Source organism: Thermobia domestica, chromosome 16, assembly GCF_964235325.1.
Source record: "Thermobia domestica chromosome 16, izTheDome1.hap1.1, whole genome shotgun sequence".
Taxonomy (NCBI): Eukaryota; Metazoa; Arthropoda; class Insecta; order Zygentoma; family Lepismatidae; genus Thermobia; species Thermobia domestica.
The window spans coordinates 28,219,161-28,244,583 of NC_137469.1; the positions used below are offsets into that span (position 1 = coordinate 28,219,161).

Sequence of the window (25,423 nt, forward strand, 5' to 3'; positions counted from 1 at the left end):
CTCCTGAATTCGGTTCAACGACTGTTTTCTGCTTTCTATTATAAATGTATTAAGGTCAATGGTAGCCTAAGACATCAAAGCAGTCTAGGATCTAGAAGGTGAAAACTGGGGAAAGGGGCATCCAGAACGCAGACTATAATAGATGTATCATGAGTTTACTATAAACTTTCAAAAATATGCAAATAGTAGATTAAATTATTTTCATCACTCAAAAACTGGGAGGGCTAGGCCAGCGGCGCAAATCTGTCTTCAATATTGGGGGGGACGGGTAAGACTTTTTTTTTTCTTAGCGATGTTCAAAATATTTATGAAGTTTAAAAGTAGTGCTGTGGAGGATCAGGGGAGCAGAGTTGTCTTCAATATTGGGAGGCGGGAAAATTTAAGGCTTATTCTGGGGGACATCAATTTCATCTCACTTTCTTTTATGGCAATCGGACACAAATCATCACATTTCTCACCAAAAAACACATTTCAAATCGGATTATTAAGGGAAACAATCCCCTCCAGTTCCAAGATTGGAGGGGACATGTCCCCCTCATCCCCCTCGGGATTTGCGCCAGTGGGCTAGGCCCCCGACCACGAGCTATATCTTCCACTGTCTATACCAAGGATGTTATAAAATAGAGGATCTGCTCATACAACAAAATCGTGAAGCCACACGTCACAGCTTCGCCACACCTACTCTGCCTACTCCGCGCCACTAAGATCGCAATGTTTCGAGCCAACAATCATGGCGGAAGCGAGAGTTGTAGCCAATCAGACATGTCGGCTCTGACGATGCTCGGTTGTTTTTCGGCTTCATTGAGTTCACATGATAAAGATAGGTATGAGCAGATCCTCTATTTTATAACATCCTTGGTCTATACCATTCATTAATAATGATCATAGTATTCAGAATGTGCATTACTAGGATACTTTCCATATATGTTTCCCTATCAGCTTCGCATATAGTCTTATTGTAGTAGACAAGTTACAAGCTAATTTGGAATATTTGATGTCTTACAATGATCTTACTTAGCAATATGGCTGACAAATGTCGTCTTTGAGGTTTTTATTTTGATTTAATACCCGACACAATGAACTAAATACAATGAAATATGATAGTTAACACACTTACATATCAATATAAGCCGAAATGTCGAGTATCAACATGAATATTTTTAATGGTATACTTGCATCCAACATGTGATAGTATCTTAAATACAACATTATTGAGAGGGTTGCACAAATACAACGCACAAGTTCCCAGTAGAAGAGAAATCTTCCTTCGGGCATAAATGCGAAATTTAACAGTAAGTATCTGAAACAAGAACAAAATGTAGTAAGTCAAATACGGTAAGCATTTTAAAGTACTAAGATTCAGCTACTTTGCTGGCCCAAAGTTAAAACTGCTTTTCTTCAGTGTATACAGGTCAGAAGAATCCTTTTCTTGCTAAATAGTCAGTGCTTTAGGGTTTGATGCAAGAGATCTGGTTTGATTTCCGTTGAAAATATAATAATTTTAAGTTCAAGTTTAATGGTACAGCTTTAGGGCAACAAGATAGGCAGGCAGTATCTACTTGAATTTTGATTGTGTCTCCTTACTTCTTCAAGCAGGGATGATTTCAGGAAGTGGCAGCAGGGAGAAAAATTTCCCTGGGAGGTACAAAATTCCACCCAAGCCATCTCAACGTGCATTACCAGACTTTCACAGTACTACAACTTTATCATCCTGTATATTGGAATTCCCTCAGAAGGGAAATCTTTTGAAATCAAACACTGTCCATAGTAGGTATACAGTCCAATACTGATCTGCTCAATGTATTTCGTATCATTTCTTATTGTTATCCAATAGGTAGACCTAGCTTCTTCATTACTTGTTCTTAATGTATTTTTACTTTTAAGCTCGGAATAGCCGAAGCAAATAAATCCATAAGCTATAATGTTATATATGATTAATGTAGGGGTGTATACCTACTTACGGACCCCCTGTATAATGAAATGAAATCTTACAGTTTTACTTCCCACGATTATGCCGGCTAGGCTAAAGGAGACGGTGATGATAAGAAATGAATGAAATGGTGAATGAAGAAAGTAAGAGGAAACGGAAGAACACCGAGAAAACCCACTCACACGGTGTTTGTCCACCACAAAGTTCACTTGGAGCGAGCTGGGATCGAACCAGGGATCCCATGCAACAGAGGTGAACGCTCTACTATTGAGCCAACTGTCTATAATGTTTGACAGTAAAATTTCAGGGCTGATGCTTCTACTACGTAACTGCTAATGGCAAAATTATTTTCTCGTGTGGTATTAATGCTATCATATTCTTCTTTCTACAGAGTACGTGAAGGTTAGGTAAATATAGCATCTGTGCCCTTCTAAACGTCGATTGTCGGAAACAACCTTTTCCCCATATTCACGAATCCTGAGGTCATCTGCGCCCGATCAGTTTTACAGAGATAAGTTTTACACCAAGGATTGCAACTACGCTTATAAAACACAATTTTTGAGCGTACTTAGAGTCTGTTTTGTCCAAAAGATGAAATTTATGTAATGATTTTGTGTTAGTATACGCACTCTTAATCTGCACCGTAAACACATCTAGTTTGAGAGATACGCATAACATTTTATGAGTTGAAAAGTCACTTTTGATCAAAGAATATAATTAATTCATATTTTAAAGCAGGCAGTATTGAATAAAATGGAATTAAAACTCTCATTTCTCTTTGTTGTAAATCATGTATAAAATGTGATCGTGTCTAAACACTTTTCTATCCGTAACTCATGTGGCAACATCGCATGTGTCGCAATGAGCTCTGCCATCTAGTGAGAAAGTTTTACCCTAAAGGTGACTAGCGATCCAGCTCAAATACACTCTGGTTACCATTGTTATGGATTCTTTTTTGGAACAAAAGGTAAGCATTAAGTTTTTCTTTAAGGTATGTACAGAAGTAGAGACCTTACGAAATAATCAGGATTGTTTATTTCTAGACTACTCATCAGCACTTACGCAGTACCAGCAAAACTCCTGGAACTTTATCTTGCTAATCTTGTATTAATTCCTTGATTCAATACATATTTTTCCCTTTGAAACCTCTAACGTCCGATATAAATAGTTACTTATTTTTCGAGAGAACAAAGGAAAGCACTGTACTGCGCTAAAAAGAAATCATTCAGATTCCACTTTAAGCTGTTAAGTTAGGATACTACAAACTAAACCTACAACCATGAATCGCTAAAGAGTTAACACTGTTTCCGCGTTTTTCAGTCAGTGTTGCCAGCACTAAAGTATATCTGGGTTTGCTGCGTAAAAGGTGTTAAGTACAAAAACCATAAATCGTAGTCATGTGACTAAGATTGGGATTGAAAATTTTCTGCTTGTGCAAAGTCTTAAAAAACAAAGTTTATTAAGCACTTTACACTGCTGGCAAAGTTTTGAATGTTTTAAATCTCTGCATAAATAGTTCCCCACAAAGTATTATAAAAAGATTTTTAAGTTCAAATATATAGAACATTTTAGACTTAACACCTTTTACGCACTAAACACAGATATGTCAAATATAAATACAGATAGGGTTGGCAGATATTTCAGTGAGAAAAAGAAAGATTTTACCATTTTTACGGAGGAGAAGGAGAAGAAATGTGATATTCAAAATTTACAATTAACAAATAATATAATAACGTAGATAATTTTCATATAATAACGTAAAGTAATTTTCGAAATAACAACGTTTTCATATAATACCGTACAATAACTTTCATATAATAACATTTTCTTATAATAACGTAGAATAATTTTCATATAATAATGTTTTCATATAATAACGGAGAATAATTTCATATAACAACGTAGAATAATATTCATATATCAATGTTTTCATATAATAATGTCTAATAATTTTAATATAATAACCTAGAATAATTTTCATATAATAATATTTTCATATAACAATGTAGAATTATATTATATTATAATCAAAAATACAAAATAATGTATCATTTCCTATAAATGATAGACGTAGAACAAGTGTTTTCAGGATAGTAATTTTTCCAAATATTTCAAAATATTTCTTTGCTTTTTGTTATGTGCCAATAGTGCGGGCAGACATTCACGCCACTCCAGCGTCAACGACATTATCATGAGGGCACTAATTTCAGCAGGCGTTCCTTCTATATGTGAACCGTTGGGATGCAGTCGTGCAGACGGCAAGAGGCCAGATGGTATGACCCTAATACCGTGGAAGAAAGGAAAAGCACTTCTATGGGATTTTACTTGTTCCGACACCTTCGCCCCTTCAAATTTACATTCTTCCTCAGCACAAGCTGGCAACGTGGCTGCTCGCCGAGAAACAGAAAAACGCAGGAAGTATAGCAATTTACTCGACAAATATCATTTTGTCGCTATAGCTATTGAATCGGGTGATTCATGGGGTCCCGAAGGCCTTAACTTTATAAAAGAATTTGGTCACCGCATTTCTTTATCGTCAGGAGATGCTAGAGCAACCTCTTTTCTACTGCAACGCATCAGCATGGCAATACAAAGAGGGAACGTTGCATGAGTTTTGGGAACGCTACCCTCTGGTAAGGAACTGGAGGAGATCTTTTGTCTGTAATCTCGGCGAAGGTTTGAGGATGCTGTTGCGAGGCTTATCACAATAACTTATTTATTAATTTCCTGGTGCAGAAAGTGCTAAGACTAATAGTTGGATGAATAATGATATATTCTAAATCTATTGTTAGCATGTAGCAATAAGAATATAAAATCATAGAAATGAATTCTGTAAAGTGATACAATGTAGAATAATTTTCATTTAATAACGTTTTCATATAAAAACGTAGAATAACTTTTATACAATAATAACGTTTTCATATAATAACGTAGAATAATTTTCATACAATAATAATGTTTTCATATAATAACGTAGAATAATTTTCATATAATAACATTTTCTTATAATAACGGAGAATAATTTTCATATAATAAGGGTTCCATATAATAGCTGAGAATAATATTCATATAATAATGTGTAATAATTTTCATATACTCGTACATAATAACGTAGAATAATTTTCATACAATAATAACGTTTTCATATAATAACGTAGAATAATCTCGGCGAAGGTTTGAGGATGCTGTTGCGAGGCTTATCACAATAACTTATTTATTAATTTCCTGGTGCAGAAAGTGCTAAGACTAATAGTTGGATGAATAATGATATATTCTAAATCTATTGTTAGCATGTAGCAATAAGAATATAAAATCATAGAAATGAATTCTGTAAAGTGATACAATGTAGAATAATTTTCATTTAATAACGTTTTCATATAAAAACGTAGAATAACTTTTATACAATAATAACGTTTTCATATAATAACGTAGAATAATTTTCATACAATAATAATGTTTTCATATAATAACGTAGAATAATTTTCATATAATAACATTTTCTTATAATAACGGAGAATAATTTTCATATAATAAGGGTTCCATATAATAGCTGAGAATAATATTCATATAATAATGTGTAATAATTTTCATATACTCGTACATAATAACGTAGAATAATTTTCATACAATAATAACGTTTTCATATAATAACGTAGAATAATTTTCATACAATAATAACGTTTTCATATAATAACGTAGAATAATTTTCATACAATAATAACGTTTTCATATAATAACGTAGAATAATTTTCATACAATAATAATGTTTTCATATAATAACGTAGAATAATTTTCATATAATAACATTTTCTTATAATAACGGAGAATAATTTTCATATAATAAGGTTTCCATATAATAGCTGAGAATAATATTCATATAATAATATGTAATAATTTTCATATACATAATAACGTAGAATAATTTTCATTTAATAACGTTTTCATATAATAACGTAGAATAATTTTCATACAATAATAACGTTTTCATATAAGAACGTAGAATAATTTTCATACAATAATAACGTTTTCATATAATAACGTAGAATAATTTTCATACAATAATAACGTTTTCATATAATAACGTAGAATAATTTTCATACAATAATAACGTTTTCATATAATAACGTAGAATAATTTTCATACAATAATAATGTTTTCATATAATAACGTAGAATAATTTTCATATAATAACATTTTCTTATAATAACGGAGAATAATTTTCATATAATAAGGTTTCCATATAATAGCTGAGAATAATATTCATATAATAATGTGTAATAATTTTCATATACATAATAACGTAGAATAATTTTCATTTAATAACGTTTTCATATAATAACGTAGAATAATTTTCATACAATAATGTTTTCATATAATAACGTAGAATAATTTTCATACAATAATAACGTTTTCATATAATAACGTAGAATAATTTTCATACAATAATAACGTTTTCATATAATAACGTAGAATAATTTTCATACAATAATAACGTTTTCATATAATAACGTAGAATAGTTTTCATACAATAATAACGTTTTCATATAATAACGTAGAATAATTTTCATACAATAATAACGTTTTCATATAATAACGTAGAATAATTTTCATACAATAATAACGTTTTCATATAATAACGTAGAATAATTTTCATACAATAATAACGTTTTCATATAATAACGTAGAATAATTTTCATACAATAATAATGTTTTCATATAATAACGTAGAATAATTTTCATATAACATTTTCTTATAATAACGGAGAATAATTTTCATATAATAAGGTTTCCATATAATAGCTGAGAATAATATTCATATAATAATGTGTAATAATTTTCATATACATAATAACGTAGAATAATTTTCATTTAATAACGTTTTCATATAATAACGTAGAATAATTTTCATACAATAATAACGTTTTCATATAATAACGTAGAATAATTTTCATACAATAATAATGTTTTCATATAATAACGTAGAATAATTTTCATATAACATTTTCTTATAATAACGGAGAATAATTTTCATATAATAAGGTTTCCATATAATAGCTGAGAATAATATTCATATAATAATGTGTAATAATTTTCATATACTCGTACATAATAACGTAGAATAATTTTCATACAATAATAACGTTTTCATATAATAACGTAGAATAATTTTCATACAATAATAACGTTTTCATATAATAACGTAGAATAATTTTCATACAATAATAACGTTTTCATATAATAACGTAGAATAATTTTCATACAATAATAACGTTTTCATATAATAACGTAGAATAATTTTCATACAATAATAACGTTTTCATATAATAACGTAGAATAATTTTCATATAATAACATTTTCTTATAATAACGGAGAATAATTTTCATATAATAAGGTTTCCATATAATAGCTGAGAATAATATTCATATAATAATGTGTAATAATTTTCATACACATAATAACGTAGAATAATTTTCATTTAATAACGTTTTCATATAATAACGTAGAATAATTTTCATACAATAATAACGTTTTCATATAATAACGTAGAATAATTTTCATACAATAATAACGTTTTCATATAATAACGTAGAATAATTTTCATACAATAATAACGTTTTCATATAATAACGTAGAATAATTTTCATACAATAATAATGTTTTCATATAATAACGTAGAATAATTTTCATATAATAACATTTTCTTATAATAACGGAGAATAATTTTCATATAATAAGGTTTCCATATAATAGCTGAGAATAATATTCATATAATAATGTGTAATAATTTTCATATACATAATAACGTAGAATAATTTTCATTTAATAACGTTTTCATATAATAACGTAGAATAATTTTCATACAATAATAACGTTTTCATATAATAACGTAGAATAATTTTCATACAATAATAATGTTTTCATATAATAACGTAGAATAATTTTCATATAATAACATTTTCTTATAATAACGGAGAATAATTTTCATATAATAAGGTTTCCATATAATAGCTGAGAATAATATTCATATAATAATGTGTAATAATTTTCATATACTCGTACATAATAACGTAGAATAATTTTCATACAATAATAACGTCTTCATATAATAACGTAGAATAATTTTCATACAATAATAACGTTTTCATATAATAACGTAGAATAATTTTCATACAATAATAACGTTTTCATATAATAACGTAGAATAATTTTCATACAATAATAACGTTTTCATATAATAACGTAGAATAATTTTCATACAATAATAACGTTTTCATAAAATAACGTAGAATAATTTTCATATAATAACATTTTCTTATAATAACGGAGAATAATTTTCATATAATAAGGTTTCCATATAATAGCTGAGAATAATATTCATATAATAATGTGTAATAATTTTCATATACATAATAACGTAGAATAATTTTCATTTAATAACGTTTTCATATAATAACGTAGAATAATTTTCATACAATAATAACGTTTTCATATAATAACGTAGAATAATTTTCATACAATAATAACGTTTTCATATAATAACGTAGAATAATTTTCATACAATAATAACGTTTTCATATAATAACGTAGAATAATTTTCATACAATAATAATGTTTTCATATAATAACGTAGAATAATTTTCATATAATAACATTTTCTTATAATAACGGAGAATAATTTTCATACAATAATAACGTTTTCATATAATAACGTAGAATAATATTCATATAATAATGTGTAATAATTTTCATATACTTGTACATAATAACGTAGAATAATTTGCATACAATAATAACGTTTTCATATAATAACGTAGAATAATTTTCATAGAATAATAACGTTTTCATATAATAACGTAGAATAATTTTCATACAATAATAACGTTTTCATATAATAACGTAGAATAATTTTCATACAATAATAACGTTTTCATATAATAACGTAGAATAATTTTCATACAATAATAATGTTTTCATATAATAACGTAGAATAATTTTCATATAATAACATTTTCTTATAATAACGGAGAATAATTTTCATATAATAAGGTTTCCATATAATAGCTGAGAATAATATTCATATAATAATGTGTAATAATTTTCATATACATAATAACGTAGAATAATTTTCATTTAATAACGTTTTCATATAATAACGTAGAATAATTTTCATACAATAATAACGTTTTCATATAATAACGTAGAATAATTTTCATACAATAATAACGTTTTCATATAATAAGGTAGAATAATTTTCATATAATAATATTTTCATAAATAATAAGGTAGAATAATTTTCATAAAATCATTTTCATATAATAACGTAAAATAATTTATATTTAATAACTTTTCATATAATAACGTTTTCTAATAATAAATTGAAATAACTCTGATATAATAATGTTTCCATATAATAATCTAAAATACTTTTCATATAATAATGTAAAATAATGTAGAATAGTTTTTGATATAATAACGTGAAATAATTTTATATAATAACGTAGAATAATTTTAATTGACATTTTGACAAGTTTCATTAAAAATAGTTGCAATACATAAAACAACTAGAAGTTTACTACAATTTCCAGTGGGAGCTCATGTAGTTTGGGTCCCACTTTAAGCTGTAAGCCCTCGTCTCATACAGCCTCGGTGCTGAAAGCGAAGTTAAACTCAAATCCAGTCAACCAATTATATCACACAAATATTTGTTGCTTTTTAATTATATTTTAATGAAGATTTTGCATCTCTTAACAGTTCAACATTTTTTTAAATGTTAAAAAAATCTTTGCAGGACATAATGAAATCCATAATCATTTGGTGTTCTGCTTTTATCAGCTCACATTACCTTATATTCCTAAAAGCAAGGATAGGAATGGCAAAAGAAGCCTTTAGGAGAAAGAAAAGTCTATTTTGTAGGACTTCGAATAAAGATTTGAGAAAAGACTTACAAAATGCTTCGTATATGGCCCAAAAACATGGATATTACGTAAAAATGATTAAAAACGATTTAGGATTTAGATTTCTGGGCTTTTGGCATCTATGATTATGTTAACCCGTCAGGTTTTGAAGGATGACGTCTCTCGGCCAGCACACTATCCGGAGAAAGGGAAGGAAGAAAGTATTGGGAAAAGGAAGGAAGCAACCTGGGACCTATATGTTACCATTTGACATTTGCCTTGTGTGAATGGAGAAAATCCAGTAAAACGTTATTCAGGATAGCTGGCCTGAAAGAGCTTTTCACGCTTTTTTGACCGAGTACTTCAACCGAGAATCGAACCCGGGATTGTTCACACCGAATGAAGAAAAACGAATGAAAGCTTTCGAAATGTGGATGTGGAGGAGAATGGAGAGAATTAGGTGGGTCGAGCGGAAAACCAATGAGAGAGTGTTAGAAATGTTGGGGAAGAAAAGAACAATTTTAGGTATTATTAAGAAGAGGAAGAGAAACTGGTTGGGACATTGACTAAGAAGGAACTGTATCATGAGGGACGTCCTAGAGGGTATGGTGGCAGGAAAGAGAAGGTGAGAATGAAGGAGACTACAATTAATGGACGATATCAAAACAGAGAAATCGTACGTGAAGATGAAGAGGTTAGCGGAAGACCGTGGAGCATGGAAGCTTCTTATTTAATAAAAGAATACATATGATCACGTAACGATGAGTACGAGACGATGTATTTCACTATCTATTGAAAGAATTATATTATGGAGATGGTGTTGACCAAAGGTGTCCAAACTCATGAGGTCGGTGCTCACGAGTTTGGAACTCACGCTCACTCGACCTCAACCTCACGAAGTGGGCGTGAGGTTGAGTGATTGTCAGTTCAGACTGGTTATGTGAGCGTGAGGTTGAGTGAGAGTGAGGTTAGAATGATGTTGTGAGCGTGAGGTTGAGTGAGCGTAAGGTCAGACTGGTGATGTTAGCGTGAGGTCAAGCTGGTTATATGAGCGTGAGGTCAGACTGGTGAGGTTGAGTGAGCGTAAGGTCGAAATGAGTTTGTGAGCGTGAGGTTAGCTCCAAGTGGTCACCTCTGGTGTTGATAGACGAAGGCTACAATGCGGAAACCAAATTATTCTTAAATTAAACATAAGCTTGGATCGCCTGTTTGATACAAGATACAAACGCAATCTGTTGTATTTTCACTCTGAATACTAAGTTATGTCGCTGGGTTGCGTTGTTGACAGTGTGTGACAAATCAGTTTTTTTAATTTGAAAAAAAAAAATTGAAAGGAATTGTTTTCTGAGTTTACTTAAGTACTACTACCTATATTCTCAAAAAATGGAAATAAATTGTTTTTATAAGTAAAGAAAGAGTACAAATGAAGTGTAAGATGAAAATATTCAGACTACATAGGCTATATAATTTATCTGCTAAACAAGTATAGTTTTATTTACGGAGTGTATGAATATATGTGTTGACTTGCTAAGTTTGGAGAAGGGGAATCTGGACCGATTGGCCTCCTATGTAGGTGTACTCCTGATCAACTCTACAGCAACGTCTGTTTCAGTGGTCCACAGGCTTGCCGAATATCGCCTCCTGGCAGGCCCGTAGCCAGCCCGAAAATGTACCGGTAGAAGCTAGGGAGGACCCGATCCAAACATATTATAGTTTATCACCATACAATAATTCATTTGAAAGCCTATCGTGAAAACTTTATGGGGTAGTAAAAATTTAGGAGGGCGGTCCCCATGCACCCCGTAGATACAGACCTGCCTCCTGATTCAGATCTTATGTGTAAATTGGGTTGCATCTGTCTAGGAGCTTGCGATATCAGTACTGGACCTGTCCTAATGAAGTTACAGCAGTCAAAGGAGAGATACTTTTGCTGTTGACCGTACACCTAAGCATTGCATTACATTACATAAGTATTTAAAAAACTAATAAAACAGAAGCCCTTAGTTACCTGGTCCAACTAAAGCGTTTGAGCCTTTCGAAAGGTTTGATGTAATTTTGTTTACGTGTTCTGCCTAAGAACTTCGCTATAGACCTTCTATGGTCTTGTTGTACGTTGTGCAAATCATAATGAACCTCTTTGGAAATTGTAGGTACAAATACCCTTAAATCCTGGAGAAAATATATAAAGAGACTTAATATAGTAATAATGTTATATTTTTGTATTATTGTTAAGTTACTACTTTTATTTTTTACAAGTTCAGCTTTATTGTTTTGGATCAAAAGATCCAGTATATTTCCATCAAGAATTTTCTTGTACATCATATATCTATAAAACTACATAGTGTAGCCAAACCCAAACTATCATTTAACACAGTATGAAGTGCTTATTCCACAGAAAATACGGAAACTCAATTTAGGGTCCTTTCAAAAATTTTGTGGCCCCTGATCCAAAATCCAATATATTTCGATGAAAAATTTTCTTTTACGCCTTGTATCTGGAGAGAGAACTATATATAGTGTAGCCAAACCCAAACTATCACTTAACTCAGTGTGATGTGCTTATTCCGTAGAAAATATGAAAACTCGATTTAGTAGCATTCGAAAATTGTGTGGACCCTGGCTAAGATCTCAAACTTTTGATGTATTTTTTTGGATCATTACTAAAACGTTTGGCCAAATTCGCAATCTTTTGATCCATTTTTTTGGATCATTCCTAAAATTCTTGTTTATTCATTGGTTCAGGTGGGAACAAGGGCATTATAGCCATTTTCTTTGTATAGTGTGTTTACAAACTATGTATAAACATTTGCGGCAATTATCATATTATTATTATTATTATTATTATTATTATTATTATTATTATTATTATTATTATTATTATTATTATTATTATTATTATTATTATTATTATTATTGTAAGAAATAAGTAGTAAGAACTAACACACAACTGCTGTTAACTGACAGCTACGCTGTCGTCAAAATTATTGGAATGTAGTATAACGCGTGTTATGATATTCCTTCTTCCTTTAGTTGAAATGATAGTTCCATTAATAGCCACAGTTGGCGTTACTAGTCTAAATAACGTATCAAATACGATGACAAATTTTACTTTTAACGAACTTAATAAGTTCGTTACTGAATATATATATATATATATATATATATATATATATATATATATATATATATATATATATATATATATATATATATATATATATATATATGTGTGTGTGTGTGTGTGTGTGTCTATTATTTGCGATTTCTTTCAATTTTGAGCCCTCTATTCGCTAGAGCATTAAAAACTATCTGAGAAAGTTATGGAAATTTTTGGTCACACCGTTCTCGAGATATTGAAAAAAAAGGTCCAATTTCGGGTATTTTAAAGAGCCATATCTCGGAAACTGTAAGTCATAGAGAGATTATATCGGCGTTCGTCAATACTTAAGAGGAAGGTAAAAATTTTAGTACCAAACAGTAACGGGTGACCACTGGTCAACTGGCTACTGGTTTGTGAGTGGCTACAGGTAACTATTGGTACCAAAATGTTTACCATTACTGTTCCAGAGATATTATCCCAAAAAAAATTCCGAATTCGGGAGATTTAAGGACCCGTATCTTGCGCACTAAGTGCTCCGAGTGTGTTCTGGACCTCAAGCCGTTGCACTAGGCATCAGAACCATAAAAGTTAATTGTGGAAAACTGAAATAACGAACTTCGCTTAGGATTAATAAGGAAATCGATCGGAGAAAAGTGTATGGGTGATGTAGTGGGCAGTGTGGTGATAGTGGTGTATTCTTTTCATCATGATAAAATTGTGTTTTCACATACAAGAATGTGTAGTGCTTATTTACGTGTAAGTGTGCAATAATGATGCTGAGTTCAGTGGTGCAAATATTAACATTCTCTATTAGGAGAATGTAATAACATTTATTTTTAAAAAATCGTACAGGAGGAAACCAAAATAAAAAATGGTAAAAAATAAAAAAGAAGAAAATAGAAATAGGTGGAAAGGCTATCATACAGGTGGAACGTAAACCCAATGAAGAAGATGATAATATAAAATAGATCTAAAGGCTATCATACAGGTGAAACCTAAATCCAATGAAGAAGATGATAATATAAAGATAGATGGAAAGGCTATCATACAGGTGAAACCTAGACCCAATGAAGAAGATGATAATATAAAGATAGATGGAAAGGCTATCATACAGGTTAAACCTAGACCCAATGAAGAAGATGATAATATAAAGATAGATGGAAAGGCTATCATACAGGTGAAACCTAGACCCAATGAAGAAGATGATAATATAAAGATAGATGGAAAGGCTATCATACAGGTGAAACCTAAATCCAATGAAGAAGATGATAATATAAAGATAGATGGAAAGGCTATCATACAGGTGAAACCTAAATCCAATGAAGAAGATGATAATATAAAGATAGATGGAAAGGCTATCATACAGGTGAAACCTAAATCCAATGAAGAAGATGATAATATAAAGATAGATGGAAAGGCTATCATACAGGTGAAACCTAGACCCAATGAAGAAGACGATAATATAAAATAGATCTAAAGGCTATCATACAGGTGAAACCTAAATCCAATGAAGAAGATGATAATATAAAGATAGATGGAAAGGCTATCATACAGGTGAAAACTAGACCCAATGAAGAAGATGATAATATAAAGATAGATGGAAAGGCTATCATACAGGTGAAAACTAGACCCAATGAAGAAGATGATAATATAAAGATAGATGGAAAGGCTATTATACAGGTGAAACCTAGACCCAATGAGGAAGATGATAATATAAAGATAGATGGAAAGGCTATTATACAGGTGAAACCTAGACCCAATGAAGAAGATGATAATATAAAGATAGATGGAAAGGCTATCATACAGGTGAAACCTAAATCCAATGAAGAAGATGATAATATAAAGATAGATGGAAAGGCTATCATACAGGTGAAACCTAGACCCAATGAAGAAGATGATAATATAAAGATAGATGGAAAGGCTATCATACAGGTTAAACCTAGACCCAATGAAGAAGATGATAATATAAAGATAGATGGAAAGGCTATCATACAGGTTAAACCTAGACCCAATGAAGAAGATGATAATATAAAGATAGATGGAAAGGCTATCATACAGGTGAAAACTAGACCCAATGAAGAAGATGATAATATAAAGATAGATGGAAAGGCTATCATATAAGTGAAAACTAGACCCAATGAAGAAGATGATAATATAAAGATAGATGAAAAGGCTATCATACAGGTGAAAACTAGACCCAATGAAGAAGATGATAATATAAAGATAGATGGAAAGGCTATCATACAGGTGAAACCTAGACCTAATGAAGAAGATGATAATATAAAGATAGATGGAAAGGCTATCCTACAGGTAAAACCTAGACCCAATGAAGAAGATGATACTATAAACATAGATGGAAAGGCTATCATACAGGTGAAAACTAGACCCAATGTAGAAGATAATAATATAAAGATAGATGGAAAGGCTATCATACAGGTGAAAACTAGACCCAATGAAGAAGATGATAATATAAAGATAGATGGAAAGGCTATCATACAGGTGAAAACTAGACCCAATGAAGAAGATGATAATATAAAGATAGATGGAAAGGCTATCATACAGGTGAAAACTAGACCCAATAAAGAAGATGATAATATAAAGATAGATGGAAAGGCTATCATACAGGTAAAACCTAGACCCAATGAAGAAGATGATAATATAAAAATAGATGGAAAGGCTATCATACAGGTGAAACCTAAATCCAATGAAGAAGATGATAATATAAAGATAGATGGAAAGGCTATCATACAGGTGAAACCTAAATCCAATGAAGAAGATGATAATATAAAGATAGATGGAAAGGCTATCATACAGGTGAAACCTAAATCCAATGAAGAAGATGATAATATAAAGATAGATGGAAAGGCTATCATACAGGTGAAAACTAGACCCAATGAAGAAGATGATAATATAAAGATAGATGGAAAGGCTGTCATACAGGTGAAAACTAGACCCAATGAAGAAGATGATAATATAAAGATAGATGGAAAGGCTATCATACAGGTGAAAACTAGACCCAATGAAGAAGATGATAATATAAAGATAGATGGAAAGGGTATCATACAGGTGAAACCTAGACCCAATGAAGAAGATGATAATATAAAGATAGATGGAAAGGCTATCATAGAGGTGAAACCTAAATCCAATGAAGAAGATGATAATATAAAGATAGATGGAAAGGCTATCATACATTTGAAACCTAAACCCAATGAAGAAGATGATACTATAAACATAGATGGAAAGGCTATCATACAGGTTAAACCTAGACCCAATGAAGAATATGATAATATAAAGATAGATGGAAAGGCTATCATACAGGTGAAACCTAGACCCAATGAAGAAGGTGAAAAAACCTACAAGAAAGTCTAAGTATGATAAAGGCAACGATGATGAAACAATTGAAGACTGGAGTAAGCTAAACTTGAATCAAGAATAGAATAGAATAGGAAAGTTGGAAGATAAATTAATATTAGGTAGTTAGGAGTTTATAAAATATTTTTTTTATTTTCTTATTTTATCCTTTTCTTTTTGTTGATTTTGTGTCAAAAATTTATCTTTTGTTGTTTCTTAGTGTTGTGGCTTCGTCAAATTTTCCTCTTCCTCGTCCCTGTCCATCCTTGTCCAAAAGGAAAAGAAATAAATGAATAAAAAAAATAAAGCAAAAGAAGATTGCAATGATGATAATCCTGTTTCAGTTAAACTTTCAGATGCAGAAACTGAAAGGCGCGATCTGAGAAAAAAAAACCTTAATATCTTAATGGCTGTTCTAATTCCAACCCTCTAGATAAGAAAATAGTTAATTGTATCCAGATTATAAGGTATCTCGCTGCTTTGCAGAACGCTTAAAACTATACCATACGAAGAGTAATTATAAGTAAATATTGTTTTCCATGTTGATGCAGATATCTCAAATTGCTTTTTATAATATGATATGATGGTATGATAATTTAGTACTTTCTAAATTACGGATATTTATGTTAAGATTTATTTCTTATTGCTTAACATAATTTTGAATAATCTACTTTCAGAATACAACATGTGTTTTCACCTGTTATCATTACATTCATGCCAAAAATGATTAAAAATATATACGTAAAATCTTGAGTATCTGGACCCGACTAGTGAATGAACACTTGGGTATCATACTATTAATACTTACGTCAAAATCTTGAATAATTGATTTTAAGTCCCCCATGAAATCTGCAGAGCATGACAGAAGAGCATTATGGTCAATTGTGTATAACTCACAATGTGTGATTGTCTGTACAGTAATACATCCACATAGTTCAAACAGCATCTCCAAATCGTTGAAATAGTCTCCAGGCCCCAAAACTCGTGATTCTTTAGCATTATTCTTATAGTAAACTATCATCTATGGAAGACAAGAATAGGTGATACTCGATAGTTAGTTTACATTTGATTCTTCAGAAAATACAGTCGACTTCCACCTATCTGGCTTAATATGGAGGAACAATAGGTTGTATAACAAAAAAAAAAAAAAAAAGTGATAGGCTCGAGTTCTATAATAATTACTCACTTCTTGTCCCATCCATACTATTTAATGCGCCCTTTTTTTAAAAAAATAACAAAACCCTCTTTTGTTCATATTTTCTGACCTCTTAACACTGGCCAGTCTTTCATATACGAGATGTTCAAAAAAATATCGAATCAAAAGCATATCGAAACTTATTTCTTTGCGCGTAAACCAATGAAGCGTGAGAGACGTTCTTCAGTGTAGATGTAGCGGGGACACTCATACGTAGTCGTGATTTTTTTTTCATGCCGGCAGAAAGCGTCGTAGGATTTTAGTTTGTTTGTTTGTTTGTTTGTTTTTTTTTTTTTTTTGTTTTGGTAGAATGACAGAAAATCTTGGGAGAGAAATTACATCAAATTTTGCCAAAAGCTTGGCGACACTCAAGCGGAAGCCATGCAATCGGATCGGTAGGCTCAATTTTAAACGAGAATTTGGGCATAAGGAGAGTGTCCGCGAAATTTAAGTTAGGCTTTCATCGCCAAACACAACATTCTTGTATGTCATCAGGTTCCCTACTCACCCGACATAGCTCCGTGTAATTTTTCTTTATTTGCCAAGCTGAATAATCCCATTAAAAAGGACATGATTTGAGTCAAGGGAAGATATCATGCAGATTGCGACGGCGTGGTTTCACCATTCCAAAACATGCGTTCCAGAAGTGTTCCCAACAATGGCGGGAGCTCCGGGAGAAGTGTGTGAATTATCAAGGAGACTATTTTGAAAGGGTTTAGTGTTTCGGATTTCCATATCAATAAATGTTTGTTTGCCAATCAAAGATTCGATACTTTTTCAACACATCTCGTATATATGTTATGTACTGTATATTATAGTTTTAAAAGTGTTACAATAAAAGGAAGTCCTTGAATAAAAATATAACGTACATTCTAAGATAAATTTTATAATGTCTAATCTAATTGCAAAAAACATAAAACGATGTACACTGTACATGTATACAAACTTAAAATAAACAAAAATTAATGTAAAACGTAGACCTAATTTTTAATAAATTATTTAAACCTTTATTGCTGTTCATTGATAAATAATTGCACATATGTTTAAAGCTGGATCTAAATGAGTCAGAACTTACCAAGGATGTTATAAAATAAAGGATGTGCCCTTACAACAAAATCTTGAAGCCATACGTCACAGTGTCGCCACCCCTACTCTGCCCACTCCGCCCAATAGGATGACAATGTTTTGAGCCAACAATCATGGCGGAAACGAAAGTTGCCAATCAGACAATGGTAGAAACGAGAGTAGCCAATCAGACGTGCCGATGCTCCGTTGCTTTTTGGCTTCACCGATTTAATAGGATGAAGATACATATGGGCAGATCCTCTATTTATAACATCCTTGGAACTTACAGTCTTTAGTTTCTTAAATAGTCCTGGATAGATGACTACTTTCACATGGCTAAGTCGCGTTTTATGAACGACCAAGTCCAGTAGGTCGTTCAAAAATTATTTCTCATTTTATTACGGACTATTTTCTTTTGTTCTTTCCTTTTCTGGAATTAAGCTGGATAGTATGAAGTCCGGATAGTCACAAGTATTGTAGAAACAGTACGGGTACTATATTTTGTTTAGTTATAAAATTAAATATCTGTCCGAGTTGGAAGTCGTTCTTCGTATCAAGCTTAACATAAACTAGTGAATGTTAAAAACAAAACGTGAACCGCCCGTGGAGACACAGAACTTCAATGTTAAAGCTGTTATACAGAAGCACGGTGACTAGAGCGCAGGGGATCCAGATCATGTGAGTTTAACTAATTAACTCTATGGTCTATGGAGTCCGGAGTTTCAATGTCGAGTTCCCAAATGGTCTCCATTGACTTATGTCTTTAGCCAACTGGATCCAGTTTCTACTTTCTATTCTTATTTCCTATTCCTTATTTCTTATTTACTTATTCTTATTTCGAGAACCAGCTTAATATTTTCTTCCCATCTGCACCTAAGTCTTCCTAATGGTCGTTTTACGATTGCACTTCCAGTTGAAACTTTGAAAGCGTTTCATCCTACTGATATTGTACTGATGCTACGAATCTGAGCTGTACTTATATACAACTACTAACCTATTCTTTCTTTAATCAAATTATTAACTCTTTTGCAGATTCTTATACAACCTTGCCTTCCTATACGCAATGCGTGGTCACATACACGTAGCCACGTGTACTCTGCAAGGCGATGGGTGGGAACGAGCTTTTGATCGTGAGGATACAATAATGGTAATTACCTTTTAATCACTAAGCAAATAATTTTAAGTGTAAGGGAATAATGTTGCTCACCCTACAATATCCTTCTCTGATAATGAACATGGTTTCGATAACTTTTCCGTTGTAAGTAACAATCTCGCCAGGCGGAAGAACGGAAATCTCTACTATAGATGCAATACTTTGCAGCAAGGTTTCATCTTCTATCTAAAACAGAAAATTAAATAAACATAAAATTCGTTGTAATAGCAAATACACTCTAATTTGAAATATCATAAGTAATAATCTCACCAGAAGTAAAAAAAAAAATTCCTGCATAGTGCTAACTTTAGTCGACTGGCAATTCTATGGAGGAAAATTGTTCTAGTAAACAATAAAGTAAATGGAAATTGTAGAAATAATGACAATCCATTCTCCAATCGAGAATGGAGTTGTAGATAGGTGAGTTTCGCGCATAAGTGTCGTCAAATGGTTCATAAATTAAACCGTTAATGGGAAGGATGAGTTCTATCTCTTTTCTATACTCGGCTTTCCTGCATGTGCATAGTAGAACAGTATTGAGAAAATGAATTTACACTCGGAATGATAACAGCGAACGCTTTTGTGACTCGATACACAAACCAGGACATTGAGAAAATACTCGCCCACGAAAAGCACCAGGAAAAGAACTCCGAAGAAAGTGTCTTTCACAATACTGAGGGGATCCGCTAATTGGCGTCCGAGGAAAATCCATCGATCCAAGTGCGATGAGCCAGCATTCAATCGGGCATCTTCAACTATGAACACAGCCGTTTGCAAACGAGTCTGTTTGAGGTGCGTCCATAAGGCCCACATACATCAACTGCTCTTGTGCCACATTGTGTAACGAAAAAGTTGTGAAAAGGACCTGATGGAGTCCAAATGGCAAACAGTAGTCACATGTGTGTTAAGAATAAATTCATTTCCTTGGTGGTGGTTACATTTAACATGTCGTGGCAACAATGCCAACTTTGTTTTCCACTACTCGGATAGCTTCCAGTGTGGATTTATAGTTGCCGTGAGATACAGTTATTTGGGGAAGTTGCTGATATGCAAAATCAATAAAAACTTAGAAGTAAATGTAAAATACTTCCAGGAATCCACTGTGATACCCGTTTCGGATAGACATCCTATAATTGTACACTTCAGACGGTAATCAGGTGAGGATTCAAATGGACAAGACTTCAAGCCATACTGGCAAAATATTTCTGTGTTTTTACCCTAGAATTAGGAACCCTATTCTAAGACATTTCTATGAAGAGACCTGAGGCCTGAAGAATTCTGTTGCTTTAACCTGTTGAGAAGATATCTCTAATTGATTCCCGATCACCCTTCCTGGTATCTAAAGAGCATGCAAGAGGTAGTTATCAAATGAGTGTTTAATCTGAGTTTTTTTTCAATGAAGATTTCAATGTCGGGTGATAATCTAGTCTGTGTCTACCTTGAACTTCACGAAACCCAGAAGTATAAAGGAAAATACTCTTTAGATTATAAGATCATGTTAAACTTTTTTAAAAGAGAGTAAATACGGTCAATGCGTTCTTCTTGTTGCAAACGAGCATCTTCTTTCCGTTAATTGTGCCGTGAAGTTCTAGGCGATTCAACCAAATCCACTTTTATTCATCTCACACACGTAAGAGACAGAAACAATAAGATATAAAAGACAGCTCTTTATAAATTAAAGTACTTGAGGATAAGTTGCTTACATGTCACAGATAAGTGATCTCTTTCTTTAGAGGTCAATAATCATCGTCGTCCAAAAATGCTTGTCATGTGCACTTCTTGATGCGAAAATGTAGGAAGATGTTTTCTAGACTTTATTTCCTAAAGTTGACGAAAGTTAAATGAAACCTTTCCTGATTTTTTAAAGGTCTATTATTTACAATGTATAAGTTTGGTGGTATCCTTTAATACATATCTTTTTATACTTCTATAAATATTTTGCATTTTTCGCGAAACTGTGGCGCTACATTTATATTTATTACCCAATAAAGATACCTAATTATAATTTTGCCATGTACAATATACTATAAGCTAAACTTAAAAAATAATATATGCATTTTTGTGTATGCCGTTTATATGAGAAAAAAATATTCAAAACCAAGTTGCCGAATAGTGAATTTATTGAAACGAAGACTTGGGCTACTTTGGCACGCGCATAACTACAATAACTATCACATAATTGTGAAAAGATGATGCCATTCTAATGGACTGACTATTAGAAAATGATTTCTACGAAGAATTTGAACCTCTAATTTACAGTTTGAAAAAATTACCTTTGTCCACTTTTCCAGCGATACGTAACTCAGGTTAAAGCAGCAGGTCTTTCGATGGAGTTAAATTATGTGGACAAGGTTGGAAATATTTTCCTTCTCTCCTATAACTGGCAAGACAAAATTCTTTATTTCGTGACCGTAACTTTATGTTGGGATTGTACAGCGGTTCGGTTCCCAGAACAAGTTAGCACAACCTAAATAGATCTATTCCAGATAGAAAACGAAGACTACTGAACACGTCGACTTTGAACCTTCACATTTTAGCCTATAGTCACTAAAACTAAGATATTTCAGTTTTACGACCCTCTCCTACGTATGTTAAATAATAAGGATGATTCATGAAAATGATTTATTACGAATGAATTGATGGTATAAAAATGTGGAAGGAAATGAGAGAACCCTTAGGAAAGCTACGGACACGGTATTATCCACCAGAATCACACATGTTCTGGGATCGAACCAGGAGTCCTTTGCACAGGGTTAAACAAGCTCTGTGCGCTAGGATAGTGACTAGCACACGTGCCTTCGGTGGACTTGGTCCTGCTTTCGATTCTAGGTAGGAGCATTGAATATTTTACGGTGCTTCCACCTTAAACTGTAGGACCAAATCTCATATAGCCCCGATGCTGACGGGACTTCAAACTTTAGCAAATGAAACCAGAGGTGAGCGCTCTGCCACTGAATCACCGTGCCCCTATTCTATATCTACAGTTCAGTTTTAATTATTTTTTAAAAAGTCTAATCTTATTTGCTATATATCAATAAATATATACATAAATATTGCTTACATCAAAGAGAGGACATTTTTTCAGGACTGGCAAAATGATTTCTTTGCGCAAACGCTTTTGGATATTACCACTCGCATCCCAAAATATACCTTCATTGTTCAATAGTACGTAACCTTTATTATATTGCCACTGCGTGTCAAGATACGCATTAACTCGGTGCTTCAGTTGGTCAGAGTCAACACAGTTCGACATAAATAGATTCACTTCTTCAACTAATGCTTGAAATTTGGCTCTGTAAAGAAAGACATTTATAACTTTCTTTTTTCTTTCTATTGGAACAAATTGAAGAAACTTCACATTTTGCATTTTACAGCATTTTTGTCAGATTGGAATGTAGATTGGCACACTGGGATTCTTACAGCAGAAGCGACAATTCTTGTAATAGTTTGTGTTCTTTACACCTGCACAATAAACCTCCTACTTACGTCAGTAATGCGCTCCGTGAACCTTCACGGTACTTGAATTTGTAAATTACAATAGAACCCCTCTCGTCCATCCTTGGCTGGTCCGCCATTCCGGATGATCCGACCGTGTTCGAGCCGAACTTGTCCAGACTCGTTGGTGACTCATGAGGTCCAGTGTCGTTTACTGCCGTCATGACATTATTGTTTACTTCGTGCTATCGCTTGTCCGCTTTAGTGATCCGCGATGTCATGTATCGTTGCTTTCGTTGTGCGTGTTTTGTGTACTGTACTGGGCAGTTTCTAGTGCTTACTTTCGTTTGTATTTACTGTAGAGAACAATCCAGTTATTTTTGAGTTCAGAGATTGCTTATTTCACTATAAATCCGTATTTTTCTATATTTTCTGGTAATCCGACCTCTTTTGCGTTCCGGCCATACCCCCAGCCCCAAAGGTGACGGATTAGAGGGGTTCTACTGTATTTAAGCGTAACTTTGTAAGAAAATGCAATATTTATTATTATTATTATTATTATTATTATTATTATTATTATTATTATTATTATTATTATTATTATTATTATTATTATTATTATTATGCTAACTAACTAACTCTATGGCCTATGGAACCAGAGGTACAATGCCACGTTCACAAAAGCTCTCCACTGACTTCTATCCTTAGCTAACTGCATCCAGTTTCTACTTTGTATTCCAATCTCTGCGAGATCCATCTTAATATTGTCCTCCCATCTGCGCCTAGGTCTACCTAATGGTCGTTTTCCGATTGTTTCTTCCAGTCGAGACTTTGAAAGCGTTTCTACTTTCTTCCATCCTGGCTACATGACCTGCCCACCTGAGCCTCCTAGACTTGACGACCCTAACAATGTTGGGTAAACCGTATAAACTATGTAGTTATGAAGTTTCCGCCATTTCCCATTCCAGTTCCTCTTGGGTCTGAATATTCGTCTCAGGATATTGTTCCCAAATACTTTCAGTCTATGCTCTTCCCTCAGAGTAAGCGATCATGTTTCGCAACGATACAGAACAACAGGCATGATTATAGTTTTGTATATTTTAAGCTTCAAATTCCTCGACATAATTCGCGACGACAAGAGATTTTGAACCGAATAGTAACACAAATTCCCTGCTTTTAGTCGACATTTAATTTCTTCGTGAATATGATTTTCCTCTGTTAATATTGATCCTAGATATTTGAATCCTAGATCCTAGATCCTAGATATTTGATCCTATATTATTATACACTGCAAAAAATACATCAGTGTGTGAACATTTTCTTTGCAACCACATTTCCTGATTATTTAACGTCTCCAAAACTGTAATGAATTGTATCAAAGCATACATGTATCCAAATATTATAGAGGCCGAAATAACTTTTAAATATTATTAGGACATTTTACCTACTACCGCAAATCTTTGTACAATCTCGGATGACACTTAACCCCCTCTTTTACAGGATGCGTTCACAAAGTTTCAAGACTGGTCTCAAAATAAATGCATTACACATTTTTGTACAACGAACTAAAGGTCTACAAAATATGACCGTTGGACATCAACCCACCGCTGCCAGCGGGGTTTCCATTGTTCATAGGCTCCCTGAAAGCGTTCGCGCACTAGGCTGTGAAGGGACATCGTCGAAGCCGCCTGGACCGCTGGAAGCGTGCCGAATCGCTTCCCTTTCAGGTCCTTCTTGTTTCGGGGAACAAAACAGTCGCTGGGATCTTGTTCGGGGCTGTAGGCTGGATGCGGCAGTTTTGCCACGTTGAATCGCGCCAAAATTTCACTTTTCTCATCTTCAAATCTTCTGTCACTAACTTGAACACAGCAGTCGGACCCAATCCCAGTTCACCGGCAATTAATCTAACACTAAGACCATGATCAATGTTTAAGAGTTCACGCACTGTCATCAGATTTTCCTCAGTTAAGCTTGTTTCAAGTCTCCCAGGCCGGTCATCATCTTCAACGTCCTCGACAAAAAAGAGAGTGATTTAAATGGTAGTACCTAGCCCAACCTGTTTATTACCTTCAGATTCCATTTGTTACCTTTCTGCTTACATTCACAGACCCACTGAGACATATCAAGAGCTCTGTTATAATCGTATCACAGCCTTAATATTATATTCCAAATAAATATAATGATTATTATTTATATGTTATTACGTCGTTAGTAAATAAATTAAATTAGAATAAAATATTGAATATTTTGTACTTCAAAATATTGAGGGGAACGCGTCTTCATATCCCCCCGCGAGAG

The 25,423-nt window shown here is 32.6% G+C and overlaps 1 protein-coding gene across 1 annotated transcript in view; it reads right to left on the reverse strand.

Moving 5' to 3' along the window:
* The window catches only part of LOC145672437 (uncharacterized), a 273,840-nt gene that overhangs the window by 100,216 nt on the left and 148,201 nt on the right, over window positions 1-25,423 (reverse strand). Inside the window, exons 14-18 of the mRNA XM_081741594.1 lie at window positions 22,752-22,983; window positions 19,745-19,876; window positions 17,086-17,298; window positions 11,835-11,995; window positions 1,118-1,300 (exon numbers count right to left, since the gene is read on the reverse strand). Coding sequence (XP_081597720.1) covers window positions 1,118-1,300; window positions 11,835-11,995; window positions 17,086-17,298; window positions 19,745-19,876; window positions 22,752-22,983 — 921 coding nt within the window. The remainder of the gene's footprint in view (window positions 1-1,117; window positions 1,301-11,834; window positions 11,996-17,085; window positions 17,299-19,744; window positions 19,877-22,751; window positions 22,984-25,423) is intronic.